The sequence below is a fragment of the Equus przewalskii genome, chromosome 1 (assembly GCF_037783145.1).
Source record: "Equus przewalskii isolate Varuska chromosome 1, EquPr2, whole genome shotgun sequence".
NCBI lineage: Eukaryota > Metazoa > Chordata > Mammalia > Perissodactyla > Equidae > Equus > Equus przewalskii.
In genome coordinates this window covers 61,354,965-61,380,876 of record NC_091831.1, presented here as the reverse complement: position 1 = coordinate 61,380,876, position 25,912 = coordinate 61,354,965, and the positions used below count along the sequence as shown (strand labels likewise).

Here is a 25,912-nt window from a genome sequence, read left to right as displayed (position 1 = left end):
TTTAACTTTGAACATAGCTGATTGACAGATATTACCAAAGAAGCTTAATCTGGTTGTGTGTGTGCCAAGGACATTGAAGATGAGCTTGGATATATTTACGTAGTTCACATTTGAAGGAGAGGAAATTAAGAAGCCAGCTCCTATTCTGTCTTGACGTGTCTGGAATTCAGTTGACTATGCCATAGTTTCCAGGGTCAGATTGGTGTGGATGTGCCAAGAGGAAAGAACAGAAGGTTAAAGACTTTTAAAAGTACCTTTAGAGAGATAATTCAATAATTTGTGGTGTGAGTTCAAAAGAGGAGCAGAATAAGAGTTTTTTGAATAATTGGAGGTGACGGTTAAAAGATTAAAACATTTGCCTGAGATCAAACAGTACCATGCAGTATAATAGCTTTGATACGGAATATGCTACAAGAACTTAATACTGTATTAATTACCAAAACAACTATACCATTGGCGTTAATTGAGTTGCTAATCTTTAGAAGCTAGTATCACTGCAGACTCTAAGGATTATGCCAGGGCTAAAATATTCTTTTAAATTATCTTTTGATTTATAAATTCTGAAACTTCTATAAAGATGCCTAATAAAGTGTGGCTTCCATTTTTGAGGAGAAGCATATCTAAGTTTTGACTCCATTCTCAAGAACAGAATGGAGTGCTACGTTTAACTTTCTACCAGTGTTCTAATTCCTCAACTATGACCTCCCCCTTGTCGATATTAAAGGAGCTAGTGTTCAGTGCTCAGTTGATTACTGTCTTACTGTTTGTCCTTTGTTAGTTTGACTCAGGAGGTTAAGGGATCACTTTTCTTGGTGCTCAGAAAATAAATTCAAACCGTTGAATCTGTCTTGTCAAAATCAAATGTCTCTTGATAGTTCTGAGTCTGTACATAGTGTTAATGATTTGAGTGCTTACATGGTATAGGTATGTTTGTAATGTTTCATTCCATCCATAAGGCAATTTTCTAGATTCTCTCCCTTTTTTTCTTTTTTAAAGCTGAAAGCTTAGTATCAGCCCTTAATTTCTCAGGCTAAATTTATAATACTTTTATTTCATGGGAATTTCGTAAAGGAAACAAACAATACTTGTGACTCTGTATTAGCCAGAATTCCAAATCTTGGAATTTAACATCTGCAATTGAATGTTTTTCATTAATTGGAAAGAAAAAAAGTAACTACATAGTTATTATAATATCTACAAAGCATTTTATACTTTTATTTACTTTCATGTGAAATGCGTTCTCTGATCTTAAAACAAACTTCTGAGGTAGGCAAGGTAGATGTTTTAATCCTATTTTATAAATGAGAAGCAGACTAGTTAAATAATTTACCAAGCATTGCACAACTAGTACATGCTGTAGCTTAGATTAGAAATCTAGCCCGTATAACCCAGTGTTCCATAAAATAATATAATCAGTGACTGAAATCTGTATTAGTTAATTTAAGGTATTATTTATATCAACATAGTGAAGCATTAGAAAGATACCTGCAAGTGACATGAGTATGTTACCTTTGGGTTATTTGGTTATAATATTTTCTCTTTTAGTATTTTAATAGAATTTTTTTCTAAATGAAGTAAAATATTTCTTTGTGGTAGTTTCACTTGATTTCTCATATTAAATGAAATAAATACATTTATACACTTATAAATAAAATGTTCCAAATTGGTTTTGTTCTGGTTTTTGTTGTTTTTTTTTGTTTGTTTGTTTTCTTTTTGCTTTATTACCATTCAGCTATCCTTTTCAGGTTGCCTGCAACTGAAAAGACTCTCTTAAATTCCTCCAACTTGTATAAACTTTTAAACCTAGAAAATTGCTCTTTGCCATTCTGTGTTTCCTCTAAAAATTGAGTTTTCACAATTTTGGATTTAGTAAAAGTGCATGTTTATCATTGGATTATAAAGTACAACAAACATTCTAGAAAGAATCTGGAAATTTCGTTAATAATAAGTGAAGATTGACTATGGTGTACATAGAAGTGGGTTAAAAACAAAAAGTGAGTTATTACTAAAAATTAGTTCCTACCTCCCTCTGTTAGCACTCATTCCACTCACCCCTTGATTTCCCACCCCCTTAAAAAGATATTTTTCTGCTTTTATGTGTTTTAGACTTTGGAGCTAAAAAACAAGTTGTTACATTGACATTCAAACTTATCTTGCAGCTGCTGTATTAAAGTATGAAAATAATGTGATGAATATTCGACAGTTTAACTGTTCTCCACATCCTTACTGGTTGCCCAATTTTATGGATGTCTTCACATGGTCTTTACCATTTGTTGGAGAAAAAGGTATGATTTTTATTTTAAAAAAATAATTGTTTTATTACTGTTACATTTACTCCAGTTTACTATTGCAGGCACATACTTGCTAAAGGAAGCTGAAGTCTAGTTTCACTGTGGGTACAGCTCTGCTTGTGTCAGTGGGTGTGAATATGAGAGCCTCAAAGATATTTTAGTGAGCTGTTTACAGCCCCCATGTGAGGGTGTCTCGGGGCCTGGGAGAAGACTTATAAATAGCCTGATGTTGTCTTCAGCTGTTGGGTTTTCTTTCTTTTTTTCCTTAGCTTAAATCTTTTATGAAGGAATGGAGGGATAGCTTTGCTTTGGAATGGATACTTTTGCCTATTTTATCACCACTTTTGGGGATGTCTCTGCAATTCATGGTAGAATTTAACAGCCCTTATTTTGGGCAATGTTAGTCATTTTATAGCAGTCCTGCACTCTGAGAAAAATGATAGAGAAATTCAGGTTCTAACCTATATAAAAAATATGTATACAATTTTAGTGGTAGTGCTTTTCTGATAATTTATAAGGATACCCATTAGTATATACCTTATAGGCTTTTTAAGAGAACATAAATGCTATTTAAGAAATTTTCTTTCTGTGTTTTGTTTTGGTTCTATAGAATTCTTAGGATTTCCTTACTTTATCACAGTCGTCTTTTCCATTTTCGTGTTAATTTTTCCATAAGGCAATGCCTCAGTTTCCATATGTGGAAAATGACAGTGTGAGAGTACAGACATGATTGTAAAACATTTTGTTCTATATTCCTCTCTATTTTTTCTCACCTCTTCCGTGTTACAAAATGTTCCTTTCTGTTTAAGACGTTACTTCTGCCAAGGCAATTTTTGGTTCTAAAATTTAGAGTTACTACTTAAACTGCGTATGTTAAAGAGATTTTTGCAGATTGCCTTAGGTCTTTGTCAGTTACTCAATAGGTCAACATTAAGTTATTATGGAGATAGAATTACACACTTTAGCATTTGAGAAGGGGGCCAGTAAAGGGCTTAGGTGCAAGGGATGCATTACACTTATAACCTTCTATCTTTGGTATATGAGAAATAGTTCAATCATAGCATCATCAGGCTAAACGGGAATTTAAGAATTCATCTTGCTCATTCTCCTGCCTCCAGGCTAGACTGCAGCTCAACTATTTTAATGTAATATGAGTGGAGAGGAGGGTGGAGAGAGCAGGGAGGATAGGGTAGGAGGAAAATAGACGTTTCATAGATTCTAATTTGATTCTCTGATGCCTCCACAATAAGAAATATTTCCCTATATCTAATCTAAAGGTTTTTTCTGTGAGTGTTTAAACAAGGAAAGAAATAGAGATAATAGGTTTTCTCACCTAATGTGCCTATCAAAAACTATGACATAGTATTTTAGAACTCATAGTGAGCTTAACAGTTATGCAGTCTAACTCCTTTTGAGAGGTGAGAAAATTTAATCTAGTTTCTGTGGATCTCTTATAAGTGAAGATGAGGAACAGTAGGTTTCTATCAGTGTTCTTGCATTTGAAGTCTGCCCCTGAGTGATCTTTTGTTCTTTTGCTACTTTAAATCATCTTATCTATTATAAGATGAAGAACTATTCAAACCTTTTGACCATTTTTGTTGTTTTTCTGTGGATCGTCTCTAAATTATTCACATCTTCCTAAAAAAAGATGAACCTCAGATTTGACCATTATATGCAAATAGAATTCTAACCAATGTTGAGCACAGTAAGAAAATTTTCTCAAACTCTGCATATTTTTCCATTTTAATACATGTTAGCTGGTTAGATAGCCTAACTACTTCTTGATTCTAATGAAAATTTTCTTTTGGTGTGAAAAGCGGCATATGACATCTCATTTGTTCCACTTAGAAAAAGCCAGTTTTACCCTGATCTAGTCCCTGGAAAGCAGCTAACCTAAGCCAGAGGCTTCCTCAGAAGCTGGTTTAATCCTAAATTTAGATGAAAACTTTTTAACCTTTTTGGGGCTTTTTTTCATTTTTTAAAAAAAATCTAACATTGGAAAATTTGTAACATATACAAAGGTAGAGTGAATAATATGATGAATTCCTATGTACCAGTTACTCAGCTTTGACAATTATCAAATCATGGCCAATAATGTGTCATTTATGTCCCCAACCACTACTCCCCACCTCACATCTCAATTATTTTGAATCAAATCTCAGCTATTATTTTTGTTTGTTTTTTTGAGGAAGATTAGCCCTGAGCTAACTGCTGCCTATCCTCCTCTTTTTGCTGAGGAAGACTGGCCCTGAGCTCACATCATGCCCATCTTCCTCTGCTTTATATGTGGGACACCTACCACAGCATGGCTTGCCAAGCAGTGCCATGTCCACATCTGGGATCTGAACTGGCGAACCCTGGGCTGCCGAAGCAGAACGTGCGCACTTAACTGCTGCACCACCAGGCTGGCCCCTATTTTTTTTTGTATCTATAAATATTTTAGAATGAATCTCTAAAAAGTAAAGACTTTTTTTAAATTATTAAACTGCACAAAAATGTTTATTAATTTTCTAATACAAAACACTTTTGAGAATCTGATGAAGGTTACAGACTTTTACCCCAGAAAAATTCGTGTACAAATATATGTATATCTGTACATACACATAACATTTTCAGGATGCTCATAGATCTGACGTGAATTAGTAACCCCCCTCACGTTTATTGGCCCCAATTTAAGAACTTCTGTTCTAGAGGGTCCACTGTGGTGTGATCTGCCATGGAAGGTCAGACATGTAAGATTTATTCATTTACTAGATTTTTTTTGAAAGTCTCTTTTACTCAAGATATTAAGGATACAAAAATACAAGTAAGATATGCGCCTTTGTAGATTAATAAGGGACTTAAAATACATAAATAATGATAAAATGTAATATGGTAAGCACTCCAAGACAAGCATAGTTTTATAGCAATTAAGAGGAGAGAGGACATGTTTGTCAGAGGGATTAAAATAACATTTGAACTGGGGCTTGAAGAATGGTGGAATTGTGCTTGTAGATATGGGCAAAAGAATTTTAGGTAAGAGAACTTCCAAAGACTGAGTCTGAAAGCAAAGAAAGCACTGGTCACTGAGAAATGTTGAGGGCTTCAATCTGATTAGTGAGTAAGATGCGTGAAGGACAGTAGTAGAAAAAGAATGAAAAGTTAAGTCAGGGCTAAATCATGAGGATCTTGATCACCACACAAGAGGATTTGGAACTTGATAAATGCTGGGAAGCACCTAAAACAGAATATGACCATGAGAGTCATTTAGAAAATTACTCGGGTGAAAGAGCCTGGAAGGCAGACTAGGGTTTGGGAGACCTGTTATGAAGTTACATCGAGTCAAGGGGAAACATAATGAAGCCCGGTAGCATTAGGAATGGAGAGCACGGGAGAACCCAAGAACTGTTGAAGTAGAATCGGTGAGATTCTTGTTAACAAGAATGTTTAAGGGGCGGGAATGATTAAAGGTGACTTGGATGTTTTGAGTCTGGTAGTGATAGTTCTGTTAAAACTCTCTGATGAGGGACTGGCCCCATGGCCGAGTGGTTAAGTTCGCGTGTTCCGCTGCAGGCGGCCCAGTGTTTTGTCGGTTGGAATCCTGGGTGCGGGCATGGCACTGCTCATCAGGCCATGCTGAGGCAGCGTCCCACATGCCACAACTGGGAGGACCCACAACTAAGAATATACAGCTATGTACTGGGGGGCTTTGGGGAGGAAAAGAAAAAAACTCTCTGATGAAAACCCCTGTTATTCTAGCAAACCTTCACAGCAATTACAGCTGCTCTTCATCTTTGTTAAGATTGCTAGCTTTGACCGTGTAATTTTCTTAGTCAGATCACTCCTTGCCTCTCTTCCTTTTTAACACACCCTCAAACTCCTTTCTCTCTTGCTTTTCTACTTTGTTTCTTCTAAAAATCTTGGCCCCAGTAAAGTCCAGCCATCCATTTTTTCCATTCTTACAGCCAGGGTGTAGAGCGCTGCTGGAGATATTTATACAGCCTTCCGAATTGGTACCACTCTTTGATTTCTAGCATTAGCTGGGCTCTCGATAGTACCCAGACATCCTTTATGTCACTTGTCTGCTTCCTCTTGCATTTCCCTTGGGATATAGTCTAAATTTTCTTTTTTTTTTTCTTAAACTTTCTTTTTCCAGCCGTTTTGCTCACTCTCAGAGAAAAAACATACCGCTAATGAGAGCTTTGTCTACTTACTGTTCCCCTGCTTTATAAACTGCACTCATCTTGAATTCTTGTCTTATTGGAGAGGTGATCCCTCCATCCAGAGCTACCCCTTCTAAGTTGTTCCTAGATTCCGTTGTGCTTCTGCTTTTTCAGGAAACTTGCTTCATCAGTTAGGTCCTCTGTATCTTTAAACTCTCTCTACTAAGCTCTTTCATAAATTGTTCCAATCTGTCTAATCTTTAAATAAAAAATAAATAACATTTTCCCAATCTGATACCTTTCTTTGGCTATTACCATACTGTGACTGTCTTGCCTTTCCTTCCTTCTTAAGTTTCTGGATGAAAAGTACTATGTGCTTAAAAGCTACTATTTAGTATCCATAAATGGCTTCTGGTAGGTTCTAAGATAAATTTTCACCTGTCACACAAGGTCTTTGGACCTTCCCTACTGTCTCTTCAGCCTAATTTCTTGCCTTTCTCTTTCGCATTCTCTATGTTCCAGCTAAAACACAGCACAGCCAATTTCCTGAAAGTGCTCTGCCCTTTAAGTTTCATGCCTTATATTTTTTATTTTTTCATAACAACTTTATTGAGATATAATTCACATCCCTTACAATTAACCTATTTAAGTTGTATAATTCAGTGGTTTTTTTTAGTATATTCCCAGAATTTTGCAACTATGACCACAATCAATTTTGAAACATTGTCGTCATCCTCTCAAAGAAACTAGTGTGTCCATTATCAGTCACTCTCCATTTTCCCCCACCTCTCTTTGCCAACCCTAGGAAAGCACTAATCTACTTTCTGTCTCCATAGATTTGCCTGTTCTGAACATTTCATATAAATGGAATCGTACAATATGTGGTCTTTTGGAACTGGCTTCTTTCTATAATGTTTTCAAGGTTCTTCCATGTTGTAGCATGAATCAGTACTACTTCATTTCTTTCTATGAGCAAATAATATTCTATTATACGGATGTACCACATTTTGTGTATCCATTCATCAGTTGATGGGCATTTGGTTGTTTCTACTTTTTGAGCATTATTAATAATGCTGTGATGAACGTTCATGTTCAAGTTTTTATGTGGACCTATGTTTTCATTTTTCTTAGGTATAGAACTGAGAGTAGAATTGCTTGTTCATATGGTAACTCTCTGTTTGGCCTTTTGAGGATCTGCCAAACGGTTGTCCAAAGCAGCTATACCGTTTCACAGTCCCACAGCAGTGTGTAATCGTTTAATTTTTCCATATCCTTGCTGACCCTTACTATGTATCTTTTTCTATTTTAGGTATTGGATATCAAGTAGTTTCTCATTGTGGGTTTGTTTTACATTTTCCTATTGAATAATGATATTGAGTATATTTTCATGTGCTTATTGCCTATTTGCATATCTCCTTTGAAGAAGTATTTATTTAAATTCTTTTTTCATTTTTAAATGGGTTTTCTTTTTGTTACTGAGTTGTAAGAGTTCTTTTTATATTCTAGATGCAAGTCCCTTATCAGATATATGATTTGCAAATGTTTTCTCCTGTTCTGTGGGTTGTCTTTTCACTTTCTTGATGGTGTCCTTTGAAGCACAAGAGTTTTTAATTTTGGTGAAATCGTATTTATTTTTTCTTTTGGTTGCTCATGCTTTTGGTGTCACGTTTTAAGAAACCATTGCCTAATCCAAGTTAGGCATGAAGAATTACCCCTATGTTTTCTTCTAAGAGTTTATAGTTTTAGCTCTTAGATTTAGGTCTTTGATCCACTTTGAGTTAATTTTTATTTATGATGTGAAGTGGGGGGGTCCAACTTCATTCTTTTGCATGTAGATATCTGGTTGTCCCAGCACCGTTTTGTTGGAAAGACTCTTCTTTCTCCACTGAATTGTTTTGGCACCCTTGTCGAAAAGCAGTTGACCTTAAATGTGAGGTTTTATTTCTGAACTCTCACTTCTGTTCCATTGATCTGTATGGCTACTTCATACTTTTTCTAACTTCTGTTTAGAGTACTTTGTCTGCCCTCTCCAACTGGCAAACTCCTACTTCATGATTCCTCTACCAAAGCCTTCCTTTCCTCAGCAGGTCTTTTGTATACCTCTGCATACTTATAGCATATGCTCATCACTCTTGTGATATATGTATTTATCTATCCTTCAGTAGTTAGTAAGCTTTTGGAGGATAGTGACTAGACCTTTTGTATTTGAATCCCAGAGCTTCAGCACAGTGCCTGGCATGTGATGTACTATTCATCTATTTATAGGAGGAATAATAGGGACAGTATTGAATTTTGTTTCGATGTATTCATTTCTAAGTGCTGTCAGGACATCCAGGGGCTAATATTCAATAGCTATTTTTATTAATTGAAATTTGCTTATATCTTTTTTTTAATTTACTCATTTCTAAGGTATTTATTGGATGACTGTCATATGCCAAGCACTGTAGTAGGCTACGGGGATACAGTGGTAAACGAAACAATGCCCTGTACTCATGCTTTCATTCTAGTAGGGAAAACAGACAATATATAAATAGTTTAAGACAGTTGGCAATACAACCAGCAAGGAAATCCAGAGCCTGATTGAGAGGTCAGACATACTGGTGATATAGACTTTGGAATCATCTTCAAAAAGTTGATACTTGAAACTATATAGTAATGGATGGAATCACCAAGAGATTGAGCATATAAAAAAGAACAGGACTGCAGAGAGAATTTTGAGAATATCCAAATTTTGGGAAAAATGGTCTACAAGGTAGGAAAACTAGAAGAGTGGACTCCTGGAAACCAAGGGAAAAAATATAGAGATGGTAAAGGAGAATTAAGCCTAAGAAAGAACCATGGCTTCAGGATGTTAGATAGTCATTACTAATCTTAAGAATTAAGTTTCAGGGGAGTTGCTGGAGCCAGTTGTTTGAGTTTTTTCTTTTCTGTTTTTTCTCCCCAAATCCTCCCACTACATAGTTGCATGTTTTAGTTGTGGGTCCTTCTAGTTGTGACATGTAGGACACTGCCTCAGCATGGCCTGATCCATGTCTGTGCCCAGGATTCGAACCAGTGAAACCCTGGGCTGCCGAATTGGAGTGCACAAACTTAACCACTCGGCCACAGGGCTGGCCCCTGGAGCCAGTTTTTAAAAGATTGAGTCCTGGGACTTCTTTGAAACAGTGGAACTGTGCCGTGATTTTTTTTCTTACTCCTTCATGCTGTATCCATAAATGAAGATTTGAAATGTATACATTTAGATGTTCTACATCTCTATGCCTATCTCTGTGGAACTTTATGTTTTTTTTGAGAGACCTGAAAATTTATTCTATAAAGAATCTCTCTCAGACCTCTTATCTATTGAGTTTCTTTCCTTTGGAAAGCTTTTATCTCTTTTAATTCCATCATTCCTGTTATCAGAATGTGTTAGTCTTCTTGGGTTAAAAATCATTTGACCATTTATATAAATAATTGTTGTGTATACATATAGACAGTTGAATATGGTCAGCTAACATACTTTTTTTTTTGAATAGTGACAGAAATGTTGGTAAATGTTCTGAGTATTTGCTCTGATGATGAACTAATGACTGAAGGTGAAGACCAATTTGATGGTATGATTATTCATTTTACTATTTTTTATTGTGAAATGGTTTCTTTTAACTGCCCAACTTTAATATACACTCTTTAGCAAAATGTAGTCATTGTTCTCAAATGGCTATGCTATTTGATAAGTGACAAGTCACTTTTTCAGGTATTGTTTATTTTAAAATTTTAAAATAATTTTAGTGATTTTTTTTTTCTGTTGGTGTGGGGAAGAAGATGAATTTTGGGAAAGGGGATATTTGGAAGAAAGATCAGAAGAAAAGAAAATTGAAAAGTACTAAAAGGATGTGGTTCTTCATGAATATTGACACTTAGAAAAGGGAGGATAAAAATGCTTTTTTGTTTCATTGGTGGAATATTCCTAGTCCATCAGAAACATACCTGAACCCCCAATGTCATTATGACTTCTTTCTTCCGAAAACCAAAGTAGACTGTTCCCAACTTATAAGTAGTTCTGTTCTAAGGCACCACTTGTTATTTTAGTTTTGAGATTCAGAAAGCATTTTTTCCATAGAAGCAAGGCTATACATGGTTGTTAGTTCTTGTGTAAGGCAATCAGCCTATGTATCTAATGTGCATTTATAGTATACATTAATATCATAGAAACAAAATTCCTTTTATTTTCATTTTGAAATTTTTATTTAAAACTTTTCAAATATTTCCTTAAATTAACTGAGTGAACAAAAATGTAAACAACTTGTAAGCTGAAAACTCTTTATTTCCTTCCATAGTCCTCTCACATCTTTGTTGTAGCATGCTTTTCATAAGTGAAACCAGTATATAAATGTTTCCATATATTCAATGTGGTCTACATATTGGTAAAACTTAATAGCTACATATTTCTAGGTATATTTATATACCAAAATTTTCATAGTTAAGCTCATATTGTTTGACCTTTTGGTTGCTTTAAATTATCCTTATTATGACTAGCATGCAAGAAACATTTGTACAATAGTTTTTATTTTCCTTCTTAGAATAAATTTCTTGACAAGAACTATAGAGTTAAAGAATATAAAGAGTTTTAGCTTCACTATTTTAGCTATAAACTGCCAAATTGATTTGCAGAAGAATTGCACCAATATGAAGTACTTCCAGCAATGAATTCATAGACCTATTTCTCTACAGGCCCATCTCATTGGGTTTTGGTCATTTTTACTTATTTTGCTTGGTGGCTATATAGTAGTAAGTTGGTTTAATTTACATTTCTTTAACTTCTAATGATGCAGAGGAAGAAAAATTACTGTCTGCTTTTCCAGCTGTGTAAACTGTCCATCTCAATCGACCACTTATTAAGTAAAATCTGAATAAAAACTATTTAGAAATTTCTCTACTTACAAATAGGATTGATTCTTAAACACTGTTGTAGCCCATTTGTTGAAAGTACAAAGTGTCTTCTATTGCCGTATGTTGGTAACAGGCAGAGATGTGCTTTTACTCTGACTTGTAATTTGGTTCACTGAAATAAATCATTTATATCAGTTCTTTTTTGGTTTGGATAATAAGCTTTAATGAGTAATATTCTTCCTTATTTTAATTATCTCTCCTTTTGATTTTTCTGTAGAAGTTTTTAGCTCTAACATTTTATCATATCTGTCTTTTCCATAAAATTTTTAAATAGTTTTAATTAAGTATTTCTTTTCCTTGTTCTGCTACCACTTTGTAAGACTAGGTCTGGGTTCAGATTCTAGTTACTCACAAATGGCTATATGGCCTCAGGCGAATTACTTAACCTTTCTGAGCCTGTTTTCTTATTTTCAAAATGAAGATAATAGTACCTACTTCATTACATTATAGGTATTAATATAATGACTAAAATAATTTTTGGTGCATAGTCCACTAATTTTTTCAGATAAAGTTTTTTGTTAATTTGTCAAATGCTATGAAATATCTAGTAGGAGTTTTAATTGATAGTATATTAAATTTTCTCTGAATCTGGGAAATTTTTAAAAAAATAGTTTCCTAAATTTAGATCAAGATCTCTTACTTTATATAATTAGTTCATGTACTATAATTACTCCACTTAATATATTTAATATATGATTATTCCACTTAAAATTACATAGTTTTTATTTGAAAATATGTATTATTAGCAAGTTAAGTTAGTACTTCAGTATTTTGTATTCTTATTACTGTTACAACTGGTATCTCTCTTAACATATTTTCTGTGTATAAAGGAATTATATCTTTGTGGGTTTATTTTATGTTCAATAACTTTGATTAGCAGAATTATTTCTTATGGTAATTTTAATTTTGTTTTCCTTAACTTTTAAAAATATGTCATTTGCATAAGGCTGATACTGTTATTTCTTTTCAACTTTTTAACCTTTTATTTCTTTTTATTCTTCAAAAATTTGTATCAAAGTGGAGGAAGATTGGCACAGATGTTAGCTCAGGGCTAATCTTCTTCACCCCAAAAAGAAAAGAAAAAAAAATTGTATCAATATCGCTGAGTGTATTAAATAGGAGTAATGATAGATGATGCTTTAGTCCTCTTCCTATGATAAGAAGGAAAAAAGTTTCCCTGTTAAGTTTAATATAGTACTTGGTTTAGAAACTTATGTGAAGATAGACAATCATTTTTTGGGATTCAACCAGGAATAGATAGAAAGTTTTATTATGTTTCTTCAAATGAGATTTATGTACCTCATCAACATTTTCCCTATTAATGGTAAATTATGCTTATTTATCCACTTATTATATCATTCTGGTATTCCAGGAATGAATCAAATTTGATCATTAAAGAGGCAGTATAGTTTAGTGAAAAGGATCAATGGTTTAGGTGTCTTGGCACTACAGTTATACTAGTTGTGTAATCTTGGAAAAGTCACCTAACTTCTCAGGATCTTCTCATCCATAAATTGAGGGAATAGAGAGGATGAAAATTCTTTCCCACTCTTCAGTAATTTAAAAAATTGATAAGCACCGCTTATGACAATGTTTCTATGGGAAAATATACTGAGTTCCAGCTTTAAATACTAGAAATAGATCTCTGTTCATTGCCAACATGGCAGGTGCAATTGCTCCTCATTTCTTCACCCTTTCACTATCAAGTATTAGGAGCAGGGATTCCAAGAAAATTTTAAGAATATGGGTCTGGGAGTTTTCACGGAGAAATGAGAGTGATGTTGGGGAGAAAGAACATTGAGGAATGGAGGAAAGGGGAGGAGATCTAGCATAGGGTAGGGAAAAGAGCTGCTGGAACTAGGTTCATTTCCCTTCCTTATTCACATTCCCGTATTTCTTCTCTTTAGCTCCGTTCATCTTTTCTCCTTTCCTTTCACCATGATAGCACGCCTTCTGTTCTCTCCTTCCCCTTTTCCCACTCAGCAGTGGGCCTGGGGAGAAATCTGATTTAGAAAGAAAACTTGGTGGGGTGGGGATTACTGTCGAGGCAGATAAGGATTTAGCTTTTCTGTGGGGATTTCTGTGGGGAAAGAGAGCGGGCAGCATTATAGATTTCCCAGTCGCAGGTAGGAAAGAGTAGTTTTTGCATATTCAAGGCAATGGTCTTTGGTATTCTGTATTGTTTAATGTATGTGAGGGGTTATTTTTAAAGGCAGAGATTTGCATACACATATGGCATGTATAAATGCACATAGCATTTGTAAAGAGGCATTGTTTAATCATTAAAGAGATTTTTTTTAAAGAGAATTTTTGAACTCTGATTTCTGTGATATTTAGAATGCATACTGTTTCTTTCAGATGTTTATCTTTTGTTTTGAGTTTGGTAAAGGAAATACATAATCCATATGTGTTACAGTTTTACTAAATTAAAATTTTACATTTCCTACAATTGAATCATGTGTTTCACCATTCGAATGGAAGATATGGAAAGCTCAAATGAAACATCTCTGCTGCCTACTCTTAGAGCTATTACTTGCTTTGAAACAATCTGTTACTATTTCTGCAAAAAGATGTCCCTCAAACTTCCAGATTGGATTGGGAACAGACAGCACATATTGTTGATCCTGAGTATGTGCAAAAGTTCTATAATTGAGATTCAAGAAATTGTACGCACTTGTTATTATGAAGTGTGGGAGGCTTAGCCTTTCCTTTATTGGGGTGGGTAAGATTTTTCACTGAGGTAGTTTATAAAGTTATCTACATTTCTCTGTATATACTACAGATTTTGCAGACGTTGGTGTCCTTGAAGAACCACATGAGTTTGTATCTCATTTGTGTTATTACCTTTCACTTAACATAGTTCCATGGGTGACACATTTCCTTAGGGGTATCAATATAAATGTGCAATTGTTGTTAGCACAGTCTTTTATGTGTTTTCACGTGTTTTTTTTCCTGTCCCTAATTTGTCTACTTTCATCAAATACTGTAGTCATTCTGTCCATAATTTCTTCTGAACATGTATCTTTTAAGAAATCTTCCCTTTAGAGCTTTACCCAGTGGCATCCCTCTTTCACTTGCCAGTTGCTACAGTACTGCATTTTTCAAATTTCAAATATGAAGGCCTTCATTTTTCTCCCTTTCTCTACATTCATTCTTCAGTACCACTGCCAAGTTAAATCTCTATCTTTTTATTTGTCTCAACCACCTTTTCTCCATCATTCACTTCCTTTTTTCTGGACTCTCCATCTGAAGAACGGCTCATATATGGCAGTAAAAAAGGTACAGACCAGACAGAGTAACATTGTTTTGAAATATGACTTCATAAGTTATCCTCATGTTCATGTAAGTTAGCACATTCATTGAGTAACTATTTATGCAGAGTCCTCTTGGGCCTTGTGCAAATTTAGTTTAAGTTTTATCTAAGTTAGAATTTGATGTTTTTAGAAGTCATATTCCAAGATATCTGTCTTTCTGTGCATGGAAATATTTTTCCCTCTTTTTCATTCCTCTTGTTTTTAAATTTCATTCTTTTGCTTATTTGTAATGTTTTGTACTTTTCCCTGCATGATTAGGGGTGTTTGATTGTCTGTCTTATTCCCCAAAGTAATTTTACTGTGGACATTTACTTTAATATTATGCATGATGTGTTTGTAGACTGATTTAAAATCCTGATTTGTACAGTGTTTTTATATTCCAGTGAATTTTAAAATTTGAAATCAGCATAGTTTACATATCATTCAGTTTTATAGATATATAAATTAAGGCTGAAAATATGAATGTACCTCATTACAGCCATCCTCTCCCATCCCCATACCTTTCCCCCAGTCTAGCTGTTTTAAAAATTCTGTCAATTTTAAAATGAAATGTCTATATTAGTTTGTTTGAAGAGAATTAGACTTACCTTATGTCCTTGAACAAGACACTTAGTAAACTTAGTTTCTTTGTCTATAAAATTAGGAGATTAAATTTTGCAAGATCTCTAATGTCTCTTCAAATTCTAATATTCTATGATTCTGAGACTTATAATTTTTTTGGCATTTTAAAAATACCTGTGTAGTGCCATGATACCTACGCAGTTTTGGACTTGTAAAAACTGTAGCTTCAGTGCTCAAAATATTACCCTTTAGAGTATCATAAATATGGTCATGGAGCCTATTTTCTCTAAAATATATCTTTTGTTTTCATTTTGAAATTGGATTTCTTTTTCTGTTTCTTTGCAGTAAGATCCAGTCATAATCTTAGTTTTTAATTATATGTGTTTGTGAGCTGCTTGAATTTTAAATGAGAAGCTCTAGACCAGAAGACTTAGAGTTGTTCAGACCTCTATATACCTAAGACCCCTTTTGGTCTAGTGTCTTTAGCTTTTCCTTAACCTTCTCCTCAACCATGGTGCTTCCATATGTGTGTTTTCATCATGTTGAAGCACAGTTCTAAGGAACCACACTCTTGGGTCCAGAGTGATTCTAGTTGCTATATATGAGATAACAGGACTGAGATTGTTGTTCTTTCTGGAGGCCAAGGGAAGGAAGATAAAACCTTTGAGGCTTTCTTCACCCAAAGATTCAGTTATTTTGGTATATTCTCTTCTGTATCAGTGATAGGCAGCACAGCTAACCCTTCAGAGATGAAGCATTAGTTATCTTTTAGTCATGTTTTTTTAGGGAGTCTTTTCTCATTGCTCACTCTCCTTGTGTCATACTCACCTAGGGATGTAAGGGTTTTGCATGACCTTAGAGGACACCTGGTTCATGAGGTTGAGATGTACATTGTTGTTGAAATGCTGGTATTGTCCTTAGTTTGGGGTTGCCTGAACAGTAGTCGCTTTGTACCATTGTTTTTAGACCAACTTAGAACAAGGAAGCTCATTTTGTCTTGGTATGATGGGATATTTCCAGCCTGCATGTCAAAGGCTTTTATGATAGTTAAACAGAAGACTATAGGCTATTACCAGTTCTTGTCAATCTGCATGCCAAGGCTCTCATGAGAATTAAACAAAGACCGTAAGATTGTTACCATTTTTTTTTGTCCTCTGGTTTATGATACAGGTTGGGCTCTAGTTTCTTTCCCATAGCTATTTGACTGATTAGTCAGTACTGTAAGAGTCATAAAGTTTGTGGATTACTTTTCATTTGTATCTGTATGAGACCCTAGTATTAGCCCAGTGCTGAGCTAAACATTGAAGGAGTGAAAAGCTTTTTGGCATGAGTTCATCTAGTCTCCTCCATGTGAGCTGGTGGCAGGGGGCTTGGTGTTGATTCTGATGAGCGTGGAACAGGCTAATAGAATGGTGCATGTGTGGATACCCTAAACTTGAGTCTTTCTTTCTATTTATTGCATTGAAAGTAGGTTCAGCTGCAGCCCGGAAAGAAATCATAAGAAACAAAATTCGAGCAATTGGCAAGATGGCAAGGGTCTTCTCTGTTCTCAGGTAATGATGTATTTTCCTGATTATTTGTTTTACAGAAATTACTTTTGTTGTATTTTGTGAGAAGTAGTGGCCTGTTTGACATCTAAAAGCAATGTAGTAGTATTCTTCCTATAAAGAAGTTGGTTGTACATTTACCTATTGAAGAAGGGAACGCAAATCCCTTTGAAACTAGGATTTTTGACCCTTGTGATTAATATTGTTCACCTTTTGTATTTCTTGTCCTTCTGTGATGAAAGTACTAGTCTGCACCTTGAAAATTAGAGCAGGATAAGAAGGAAGGGTTACTTTTTAGAATATTCCTGATGAACTTGCTTATCCCTGTAGGAAGTCCCTTTTGCTGGAGCCAGAAATTGTCTTCCAGGGGTTAATTCAGGAAGACCAAGTTTAAGGGTACACATGAAAGGGTCAGTCCTTAAAAATTTGTTCGCAAAACTGATTATATCAGACATTTGAACTTAAAAGCATGTGAAATACCATATTTTCTCAATTGTATAATGCCCGTTGATGATGAATCTCATCACATATTCAATAAAACTTTTCAGGAAAAACAATTTATACCTCAGTTGTAAGGCACAACTTCATGTCTGAAACATTTAGAATACAGAAAAATGTGTATCGTGGCATTGAGGAGAATATAGTAATAACAATGAATGTCATAAATTATATGCATGGCCTATATCTGGGCGCCATCTCCTTTTTTAAACTAAGTACTTGGTGGAAGTCTCTGATGTTTATTATATCTCTCTGCTATAGGGAGGAGAGTGAAAGTGTGCTGACACTCAAGGGCCTGACTCCCACAGGGATGTTGCCTAGTGGAGTGTTGGCTGGAGGACGGCAGACCCTGCAAAGTGGTAATGATGTTATGCAACTTGCTGTGCCTCAGATGGACTGGGGCACACCTCACTCTTTTGCTAACAATACACACAGTGCATGCAGAGAATTCCTTCTGCTTTTTAGTTCCTGTCTCAGCAGCTGACACAGGCAGAATTCTATCTGATAGGTAGTGTCTGATTAATAATCTGACCATGGCAGAAAATTGATAGAGTGGGTATTCCTTTCAATTGAAAATAATGGTCGGTCTCTCAGCTTTTCATGAAATGATATGGGAGAGGCTCATATTATAATGTCTGAAATATTTATTCATTTGTCTAAAGCACCTTTTTCTTTTAAAAACCCTTTTCTTTTAAAGTTTCAGAACGTGAATCAAGGATATCCATATTACTAAAATGGAAATGTAATTCCAAGTTTCCTATTTTTTATTTTTTTAACTTATGTAATTGTATTAGACTATGCTTATATTTTCAGATACTTAATTTTAGAGTTAGCAATCTGCTTGGGCCCCAGAACATTACTTATTCACTTCACTTGCCAAAAGATTTGTGCAAGGTTTTGTACCGTGGTAAATGATGCCAAAGTTTGTTTTCTGTGGTGTTTGTCAAATGTTCTATGTATAATTGACTGTCTGTAACATGCTGTTTCCTTCCTCTGCAGATGTAGCTGCTTTCCTAAACTGTCTGTCTTTCTTTAGGTTAGCTGTATGTCTGTAAAAGTATGTTAAATTAAATTACTCTATCAGACACTTGTCTGTCTTTTGATGTAGAAGCAACTTCGTAGCACCTTGTTTTGAGGTTTGCTGCATTTGTTGCTGCACTTTGTGCATTCTGAACATGAATGTAACATTAGATATTAAGTCATTGTTATAAGGGGTTGAATTTAAATCCTGTAAGTCAAAATTGAAAGGGTGTTATTAAGTGTGCCTTTATTTTGCATGAAAATAAAAAGAATTATACGTAAAGCATTCCTGTAATCTGGCTCATTGAATATTTTACATTTTGAAAAACCTAACTTTTTTTGGCGTAAATATCTGTGTAAATACTGGGTTAACTTTTTGAAAGCCCATTACAGATTAAATAGAAGAGAGTGATGTGAATGTTATAGATTATACACAGTAACCCAAACTCTAGATTTCTTTCCCTTGTGATTGGAAAGCAAAAAATGTGATATGGAAAGCCTTAATTTATATGTTTTCTTGTAGTCACTTTTGACAGCCCTCCAAGGGTCATTGCTTTATTAAAACAGGCAGCAACAGATCTGATGTTTTCCTTAGTCATGATTAACAATTTCTTTTTGGTGTTATAATTAGAGAATTTTTTAAAACAAAAAAAATTAGGAAATTTTAATTTAAATTTTTGAATAAATTTCAATTAGATCAACTTTTCACAATTTCATTTCACTCAGTCTCTTAATAAATGCTTAAATAAATTTGAAAAAGGAATTTTTCCTGTAGACAAATAATTTCTACTTGTAGCCTATACGTGTTCTATTTTATATGTTATTGTGTTGTCTGCTACCACCACTGGTATGTGTGAAAGTACAGCTATGTTTTGAAATTATAGCTTCACATTTTCATTCTGAATGAGGTTTCTTTTTTTGATTTTACAAAAAACAAACTGCTTTGATTCTCTTTATGTTTCCTACCCTCCATTTTTCTTGTTATATTGTAAACATTAGAAAAGTGAACTAAAAAGAATTTCATGAAAACAAATTAAGATTTTAAACATTCAATAAAATTAGGAAAAATGTTAATAGGAAAGAATGAATTTTAATAGCTTGAAAAATGTTATCCATTTCCTGCTCTTTGTTCAGAAGAAAATAAAGAAAACCACAAGGATCTCATACTTAAATAAATCTACACTACAGTTGTCTCTCAGTTATCCTTGGATATATTATGACTTTTACGTTATATCCACAGCAGATCTTTCTTTCAGATTTCACAATTAGCACCCGCTAGTTACATGCTTTGTTGACAGCTCGGCTCTTCTATTTATTCTTAATTTGCATGCAGCCTGAAGCTCAGTCTTCCAACTTTGAAATCACCCCCAACCACAGGAAAGGTTTGAAAGACAGGTTTACTGATGGGACTGTCTATTTCCATCATAGAGTGAGTTATTGGATGGTGCTGAGCTTAAGGGGTCTAATCTGGGAAACTAGGTAGCTCCCTAGCTCTACCAGTGATGGGTCTTGATAATATGGTTTGAGCATTTGGTTGAAGTGATTTCCCTAGCATAAGATAAACCCATTTTGAAACAAATAACTCATACAAAAGCTGTATCTGCGTGATTTTTAAAAACTTATCTAACATTTAAAATTTTAGGAGACATGTTCCCCGATGTGAATAACTGAGAGTTGAGTATTGCCAAAAGAAAGTTTTTAAATTCTAAAACCTCAGTCCTATTGTCAGAAAATAAAAATTGTCCTCTCAGTAATTTTAAAGTTAATTTATGATATTTCTCAAGTGTTTTTACAAACTGCACAACTCTCTTTGAGTAGGATTTGATATTATATTTTATGTGAGTTTGTTTTCTTCATAGAAATTTGATTGGGAGCTAGTCCTATAATGCTACCTTCACCAGGACCTATATGGGAAAATATGTGGCCATTTCTGTTTTAGTAATGTCAAATTCCTCTTGATCTGTTATCCTGTGTAGTATTGAGGAACACAGTTTGAGACAGCATTATACTCAAACTTATTAAGGCCATGCCAAAATACATAATAAAACTGAAAACAAATAGAGGAAAAATAGTGCCTTTCAGATAGAATTTGCAATTATCAGATCTCTTTCTTTCCAGCTTAATGTTTAAGCCTCAAATGACCTTTCAATTCTAAGCATTCAAGCCTGACATGGTATGCAGTTTTGAGTGTGATATCTAGTTTTTATTCTGAAAAGGATAAAAGCCTTTAGAGGTCTCAGGAAAGAGCAGAGAATATAATTGACCTAGAAAATGCTTTTACACGTAGAACTAAAAGCCCATAGAATGATTTCAAAAGTATATTGTCACATTTCATAATTTGAAAAACGTATTAATAGACATTTTTTTTTTCTGAGGAAGATTAGCCCTGAGCTAACATCTGCTGCCAATCCTCCTCTTTTTGCTGAGGAAGACTGGCCCTGAGCTCACATCTGTGCCCATCTTCCTCCACTTTATATATGGGATACCTACCACAGCATGGCTTGCCAAGCCGTGCCATGTCCATACCCGGGATCCGAACCGGCGAACCCCAGGCTGCTGAAGCAGAATGTGCGCACTTAACCGCTGCGCCACCGGGCCAGTTCCATTAATAGACTTTTAAACTGTTGATACACTCAAATAGATACAAATTCTTATAGTGATACCAGTTTTATTTTTAATTTATTACCCTATATGATACAAGTTATGAAATATTTCATATAAAATCACTTCTGTTACCACAAGCTCTTTAAAACGTATTCTGATAGGCATTTTATTTTTTCCTCATTCCATTTCTAAATTATAAAGAAAATAGTTCACATTTTGAAGAATAGGAATTCCGGGGCTAATCAAGTAGAGGTGAGTCATTTATCCCATAGTTTTCTGTCTGGGCAAATTCCAAGAGTGTTTTCCAAGTGTACAGGGCTGGATTTTGTTAAATGATGATATGTACAGTGGGTATACAATAAGTATGTCTGCTTTGATTTGTGGTATAATTTAACAGTTAAGGAAAATTAATTTTTCCTTCATTCAGTGTTCATCCTACTTCTTTTGGCTCCCCAATTCACTTTACTGTCTGGTTAAGGTCAACAAACTTGTCTAATTTAGTCTACTTTAATTCCTTGATTCATCAGAGTCCTTCCACATTAATAACTGCTTTGGATAAAATTTATCATTTCTAAATCATTTGTGCTGTTAAAAAGTCATTTCAGGAATGATTATTCTATTTGGCCTTATTGTAGAAGAAGTGAAATAGAAGGGATGGGGCATTATTGGTATAAATAATTCTGAGTGTGTGCACTTTAGATAAAGTGGAGAATTGGCATTATTATCAGGCAATATTGTCCTCTGCAATCTTTGGTCTTGGTCCTGAATGTCAGTGCCTTATACAGTTTGAACCCAGAAATGAGCCAAAGAATCTTTGACTATAAAATGTATGACTAAACATGTTGGGATTCTCTAACTGGAGCAGAGACAAACTATACCAAGAATGCATTTCTCATTTATATGACCTGTATGTATGTCCATATCATGAAATAATTAGGATTTATTGCCTGTAAGAAGTTAATTCTCTCTCTTCATTCCTTTCTAGTTAGTGGATGGGCTTGAAAAGATGCTCAGTAACCTTTCTATCTTCGCTTGAGAATGCGGGCTGTTACTACCTGAGGCAGATTTGAGTTCATGATAAACAACATAAGTGGATTTTTTTTTAGGGCTATAGATGTTAATATCTTTAGATATTTGGAACGTCAATGTTGGAATAGAAAGGAAGTACCTAGTAGACAAGAGGAGTCCTTTTAGGTTACCCACAAAGAAGAGAACTATAGAACTTTTCTACTTAGAGTAACTTACCATGTTTACTGCCCTTAAATTTCACTGTAGCCATACCAACTTTTGCAGCTTATGTTTTGCCCTATGAATTAGAAGTGACAGGAAAGCACTGTTGACCCCTTCTAGTTTATATCTCAGGGAATCAACTGATGATGAGTATTATTTCAATTAGACATGAAGGAAAACAGTCTCCTGTTTGCTCTTCTGCCACAAATCTACCATCATAATTTCACCTTAGAGAACTTCCTTGTGATTGTGATATAATAAGCCTGTTGGAAAATTCTAAGGCCATCAAAATACTGAATTCAAGATGGGTAATTAATATTGGAGTGCATTTGCATGGGTGCTGAGGTGTTTGTGTTTACAATAGGTCTGTGTGTTCTGTGCTCTGAGCGATGTTGTCATAGTGCTGTGTGTAAACTGTGCTGTGTCAGGATTTGGGGAATTGGATGGGACTCTCTAATATGGGTAATATTTATGTTAAATTGTAAATGATGATGTAGTATGGGGTATTGTGATATTTTAAGTGATCATTGCCTTTTCTGCTGTACAATATGACCCTTCTCATCTCTCTCATTCATTTTGCATGCCTCTGCTCACTTCTGTACAGCCACAGTTGAGGCTATTGAGGCTGAAAAAGGTATGATCAGAGTCCTTGCACTGGGCAGAGATCTGTGGTGTGTGGGTGGGCATCAGAGAATGTCCTGTGGGTTTGTCTTATTCCTAGCTTGCACAGGCCATGAATTAGACTCACTGACTCATCAAGTTTAACAGTCACATTCCTCCTTTTTTTTTTTTTTTAAATCACAAGGGCTGATTTCCATAGTGACAATCTGGTTTTTTCCTTTTTCTAGTATAGTATGCAATCAGCAGTTAATGTTCCTGAATTCTTTAAAATTGTTTAGAGTACAGCATGATGTTGTGCTATGATTTAGCATTTAAAGTTGCAAATAAAGATCTATTCCATATTTTGCATGATTCTATGCTATGCAGATAATTTTTTCCTAAGTGAAACCCTCTCTAAATATAGGTTTGAGTTTGTTTTTATTCATTTCCTGTAATTCACTTAAGAGTGCAGGAGCTGTCACTATGATTTTTTTTTTTTTTTTTGCTGCAATTTGGGATAGTGTTTGCTGATAATATTATATTTATGTATATAATGTGTTGGCTTGATATATTACACATCACTGAATGCTTTGCTGCCCCAGCCATTTATTTGGTTCACATGCACAGACTCTGAGTCCCAAGGATTGCATATATTAAAGCAAGCAGATTATAACCAGTAGGGTGGAAATTGTTTCTATGCATATTTTAATAATGGAGGATGTATCATTCCGGATGAAGTGAATGAGAAACCATAACAATTAGAGGAGAATTGCCATTTATTTTGATTTTGGTTTCCAAAGAACATGCAGTGAATAGCCAGTGAATTAAGGAAGACAACTCCTAAGATATGGAACTATAAATACTTTTTGCTGTCAGCCAAACACACATCTAACTCCTGGAGGCATTTCCCACCTTTTTCATTTCATATTGGTGGTGATGGCATGATGATACCTTGACCTCCAAGAAAGTTCTCATCTGCTAAATTTTAACTTAACTTTATGTCTTTCTCCTCCCAAGCTCTTGGAACAGATTTGTATGTCGAGGATTAACCTTATTTAGCCTCCTCACTTGCCCCTACTCTTGTTGCCGCCTTACTATGATAGTCATTGGTGATCTTAGAGTCCGAGGTAGGAGATAATTGATGTAGTAGAAGTTAGACTGAGGCCCTGAGACCATTGCTTGGAGGTTGATTGTGGGGGCAAGGGAAGGTTATTTTTGTGTTTTTTTTTTTTTTAAAAGGTTATGTTAACCTTATCGTCTTTGAAGTTATCATGTTTATATTTAGGTTTAAACATTTCACATTTTAAAAGGGAAGTCTGGAATGGGGATAGGATTCAGTAAAGTAAGATTTAAATGTTGCTACATACAGCTAATTTCTTTCTTCTTAAAAATCATTAATTATGTTTTTGAAATCTCAGAAATGTTTTTCAATTACTGACTTATCAAATTTGCATTTTGTTAAGCAATACGAGGATTCTCTCCACCACATAGAATCTGCAGTTTTGAAGAGGCAAAGGGTTTGGATAGGATCAATGAGAGAATGCCACCCCGGAAAGATGCTGTACAGCAAGATGGTTTCAATTCTCTGAACACCGCACATGCCACTGAGAACCACGGGACTGGCAACCATAGTGCCCAGTGACCCACGGCTTCCCAGGGACTCTCACATCTCGGGCCCCAAATGGACAGATCACCCGAGGAGCTGGAGGGGTTGGCCAAGCTGACTGTAAATGTCACAGTCCCTCCGGAGAAACCATTGTGCTTTTGAGACCCCGGCCCCTTCCTAGATGGAGGCTTGAGGGCCCTGGGACATGTTGTGCTATCTGATAAGACTGGATCATCGCTGCCAATGTGGAGAGCAGTGAGCAAGGGGCTTGGGGCAATTTCCAGTGGAGGGCAACTACACCTCCATTTATGCTTGTGGTTCACACATTTAAGTTTACAAATGAGATTTCTTTTTCCCCTCGGTAGAATTAGATTTTGTTTTTCAACCCTGACTTCAAATGGAATCGTAGTAGCTCATGTGGACTTTTCCCCCCCATGAAATGTCTTTAAAGGATGAATTAGCATGGTCTTAAAATACATTTCTGAGGTTACTAAGCTGTATTTTGAGTTATGGGCAAAATGCTGAGAAACCCAGTTGGCATTTATACAAAATGCTGATGTCAGGTTTATAGTTCTTAAATGTGGCTAATTCTGTAATATAGTCTTGGTATTTTTGAATTATGAATGCATAACCTATTTCTAGGCAGACTCTGTTACTTGAACACAAATCCAAAAACCAATTTAGAATCTTTTTTTGCCCACATCTTTTGAGATTTACACCCCAGAGATTTAAGAAGAAAACCTCTAAATTTCAAAATTATAAAGAATTACAGAATTAATCATTTAAGGTACTTTAAAAGAAGTTTGTACATTGTCAAAGTAAATTTTAATTCAAATCATGTCTGTAAAACTTGACGTATTTTGTGTATGCATGTTTTCATTTTGAAAATATTTAATATATAGACCTATGATGTACAGGTACGACATGTATAGGTTACCTAGATGTTATGAGAAATTTTAGTTTATTGTGAGTACTCAAGTTGCTTCAATAGCCACCAGGGTGATTTGCTGCTGGCTTTCTATCATTTTTATGTTTCGATGCAAAGGAAATTTTAAAATGTTCTGGAAGTGTTTTTGGTTAAGCAATGCAGCATAGAACCAATGGTTCTGTTCAATCATTCAAATGTTAGTGGAAGCATAAAAGTCAAGACTGCATGTTGAACATTTTCTTTTGATAGTTACAGAACTGCTTGGTTAAACTAAATGGAATCATGTGCTAATTTTTCACAATTATTGATCTGTATTGATTACCACTGTAGTTTGGTATTTCCCTTTACTTTGGTGGCCTGCTTCCCTCATGCCCTGGAATACAACTCAGAGCTCCAGGCAGCGGAACCATCTATTGTTTTGTTTGCCAGAAAGTGCACCCTGTATGGTCTCCTGTCTAAGTTGGAAATATTATGCATGTGCAGGACTATTCAAATATTTTATAAACAGTAGCACACAATAAATTCCATGCATGGGCCGCTGCTCCTATCTCTGTCTTGGGTTTTATTTGGAAGATGCAGTCTAACTGGACCTTCTTATGCAAATCAGAAAATCCTGTTGATGGAACTGGGATGCATCCTTCA

The 25,912-nt window shown here is 35.0% G+C and overlaps 1 protein-coding gene across 7 annotated transcripts in view; it reads left to right on the top strand.

The window, feature by feature from the left end:
* Positions 1-25,817, top strand: part of PPP3CB (protein phosphatase 3 catalytic subunit beta) — a 43,297-nt gene extending 17,480 nt beyond the window's left edge. Inside the window, exons 9-15 of one of the 7 annotated variants that reach the window (XM_070566077.1) lie at positions 2,160-2,285; positions 9,949-10,026; positions 14,615-14,641; positions 16,709-16,790; positions 17,544-17,641; positions 22,741-22,770; positions 24,200-25,817. In XM_070566077.1, the coding sequence (XP_070422178.1) occupies positions 2,160-2,285; positions 9,949-10,026; positions 14,615-14,641; positions 16,709-16,790; positions 17,544-17,641; positions 22,741-22,770; positions 24,200-24,378 (620 nt within the window). In that variant the 3' untranslated portion in view covers positions 24,379-25,817. Of the gene's footprint in view, positions 1-2,159; positions 2,286-9,948; positions 10,027-14,614; positions 14,642-16,705; positions 16,791-17,543; positions 17,642-22,740; positions 22,771-24,199 lie in introns of all 7 variants that reach the window. The other 6 variants (XM_070566075.1, XM_070566080.1, XM_070566079.1 and 3 more) reach the window with 6 other exon arrangements.
* The last annotated feature ends 95 nt before the right edge of the window (positions 25,818-25,912 follow it).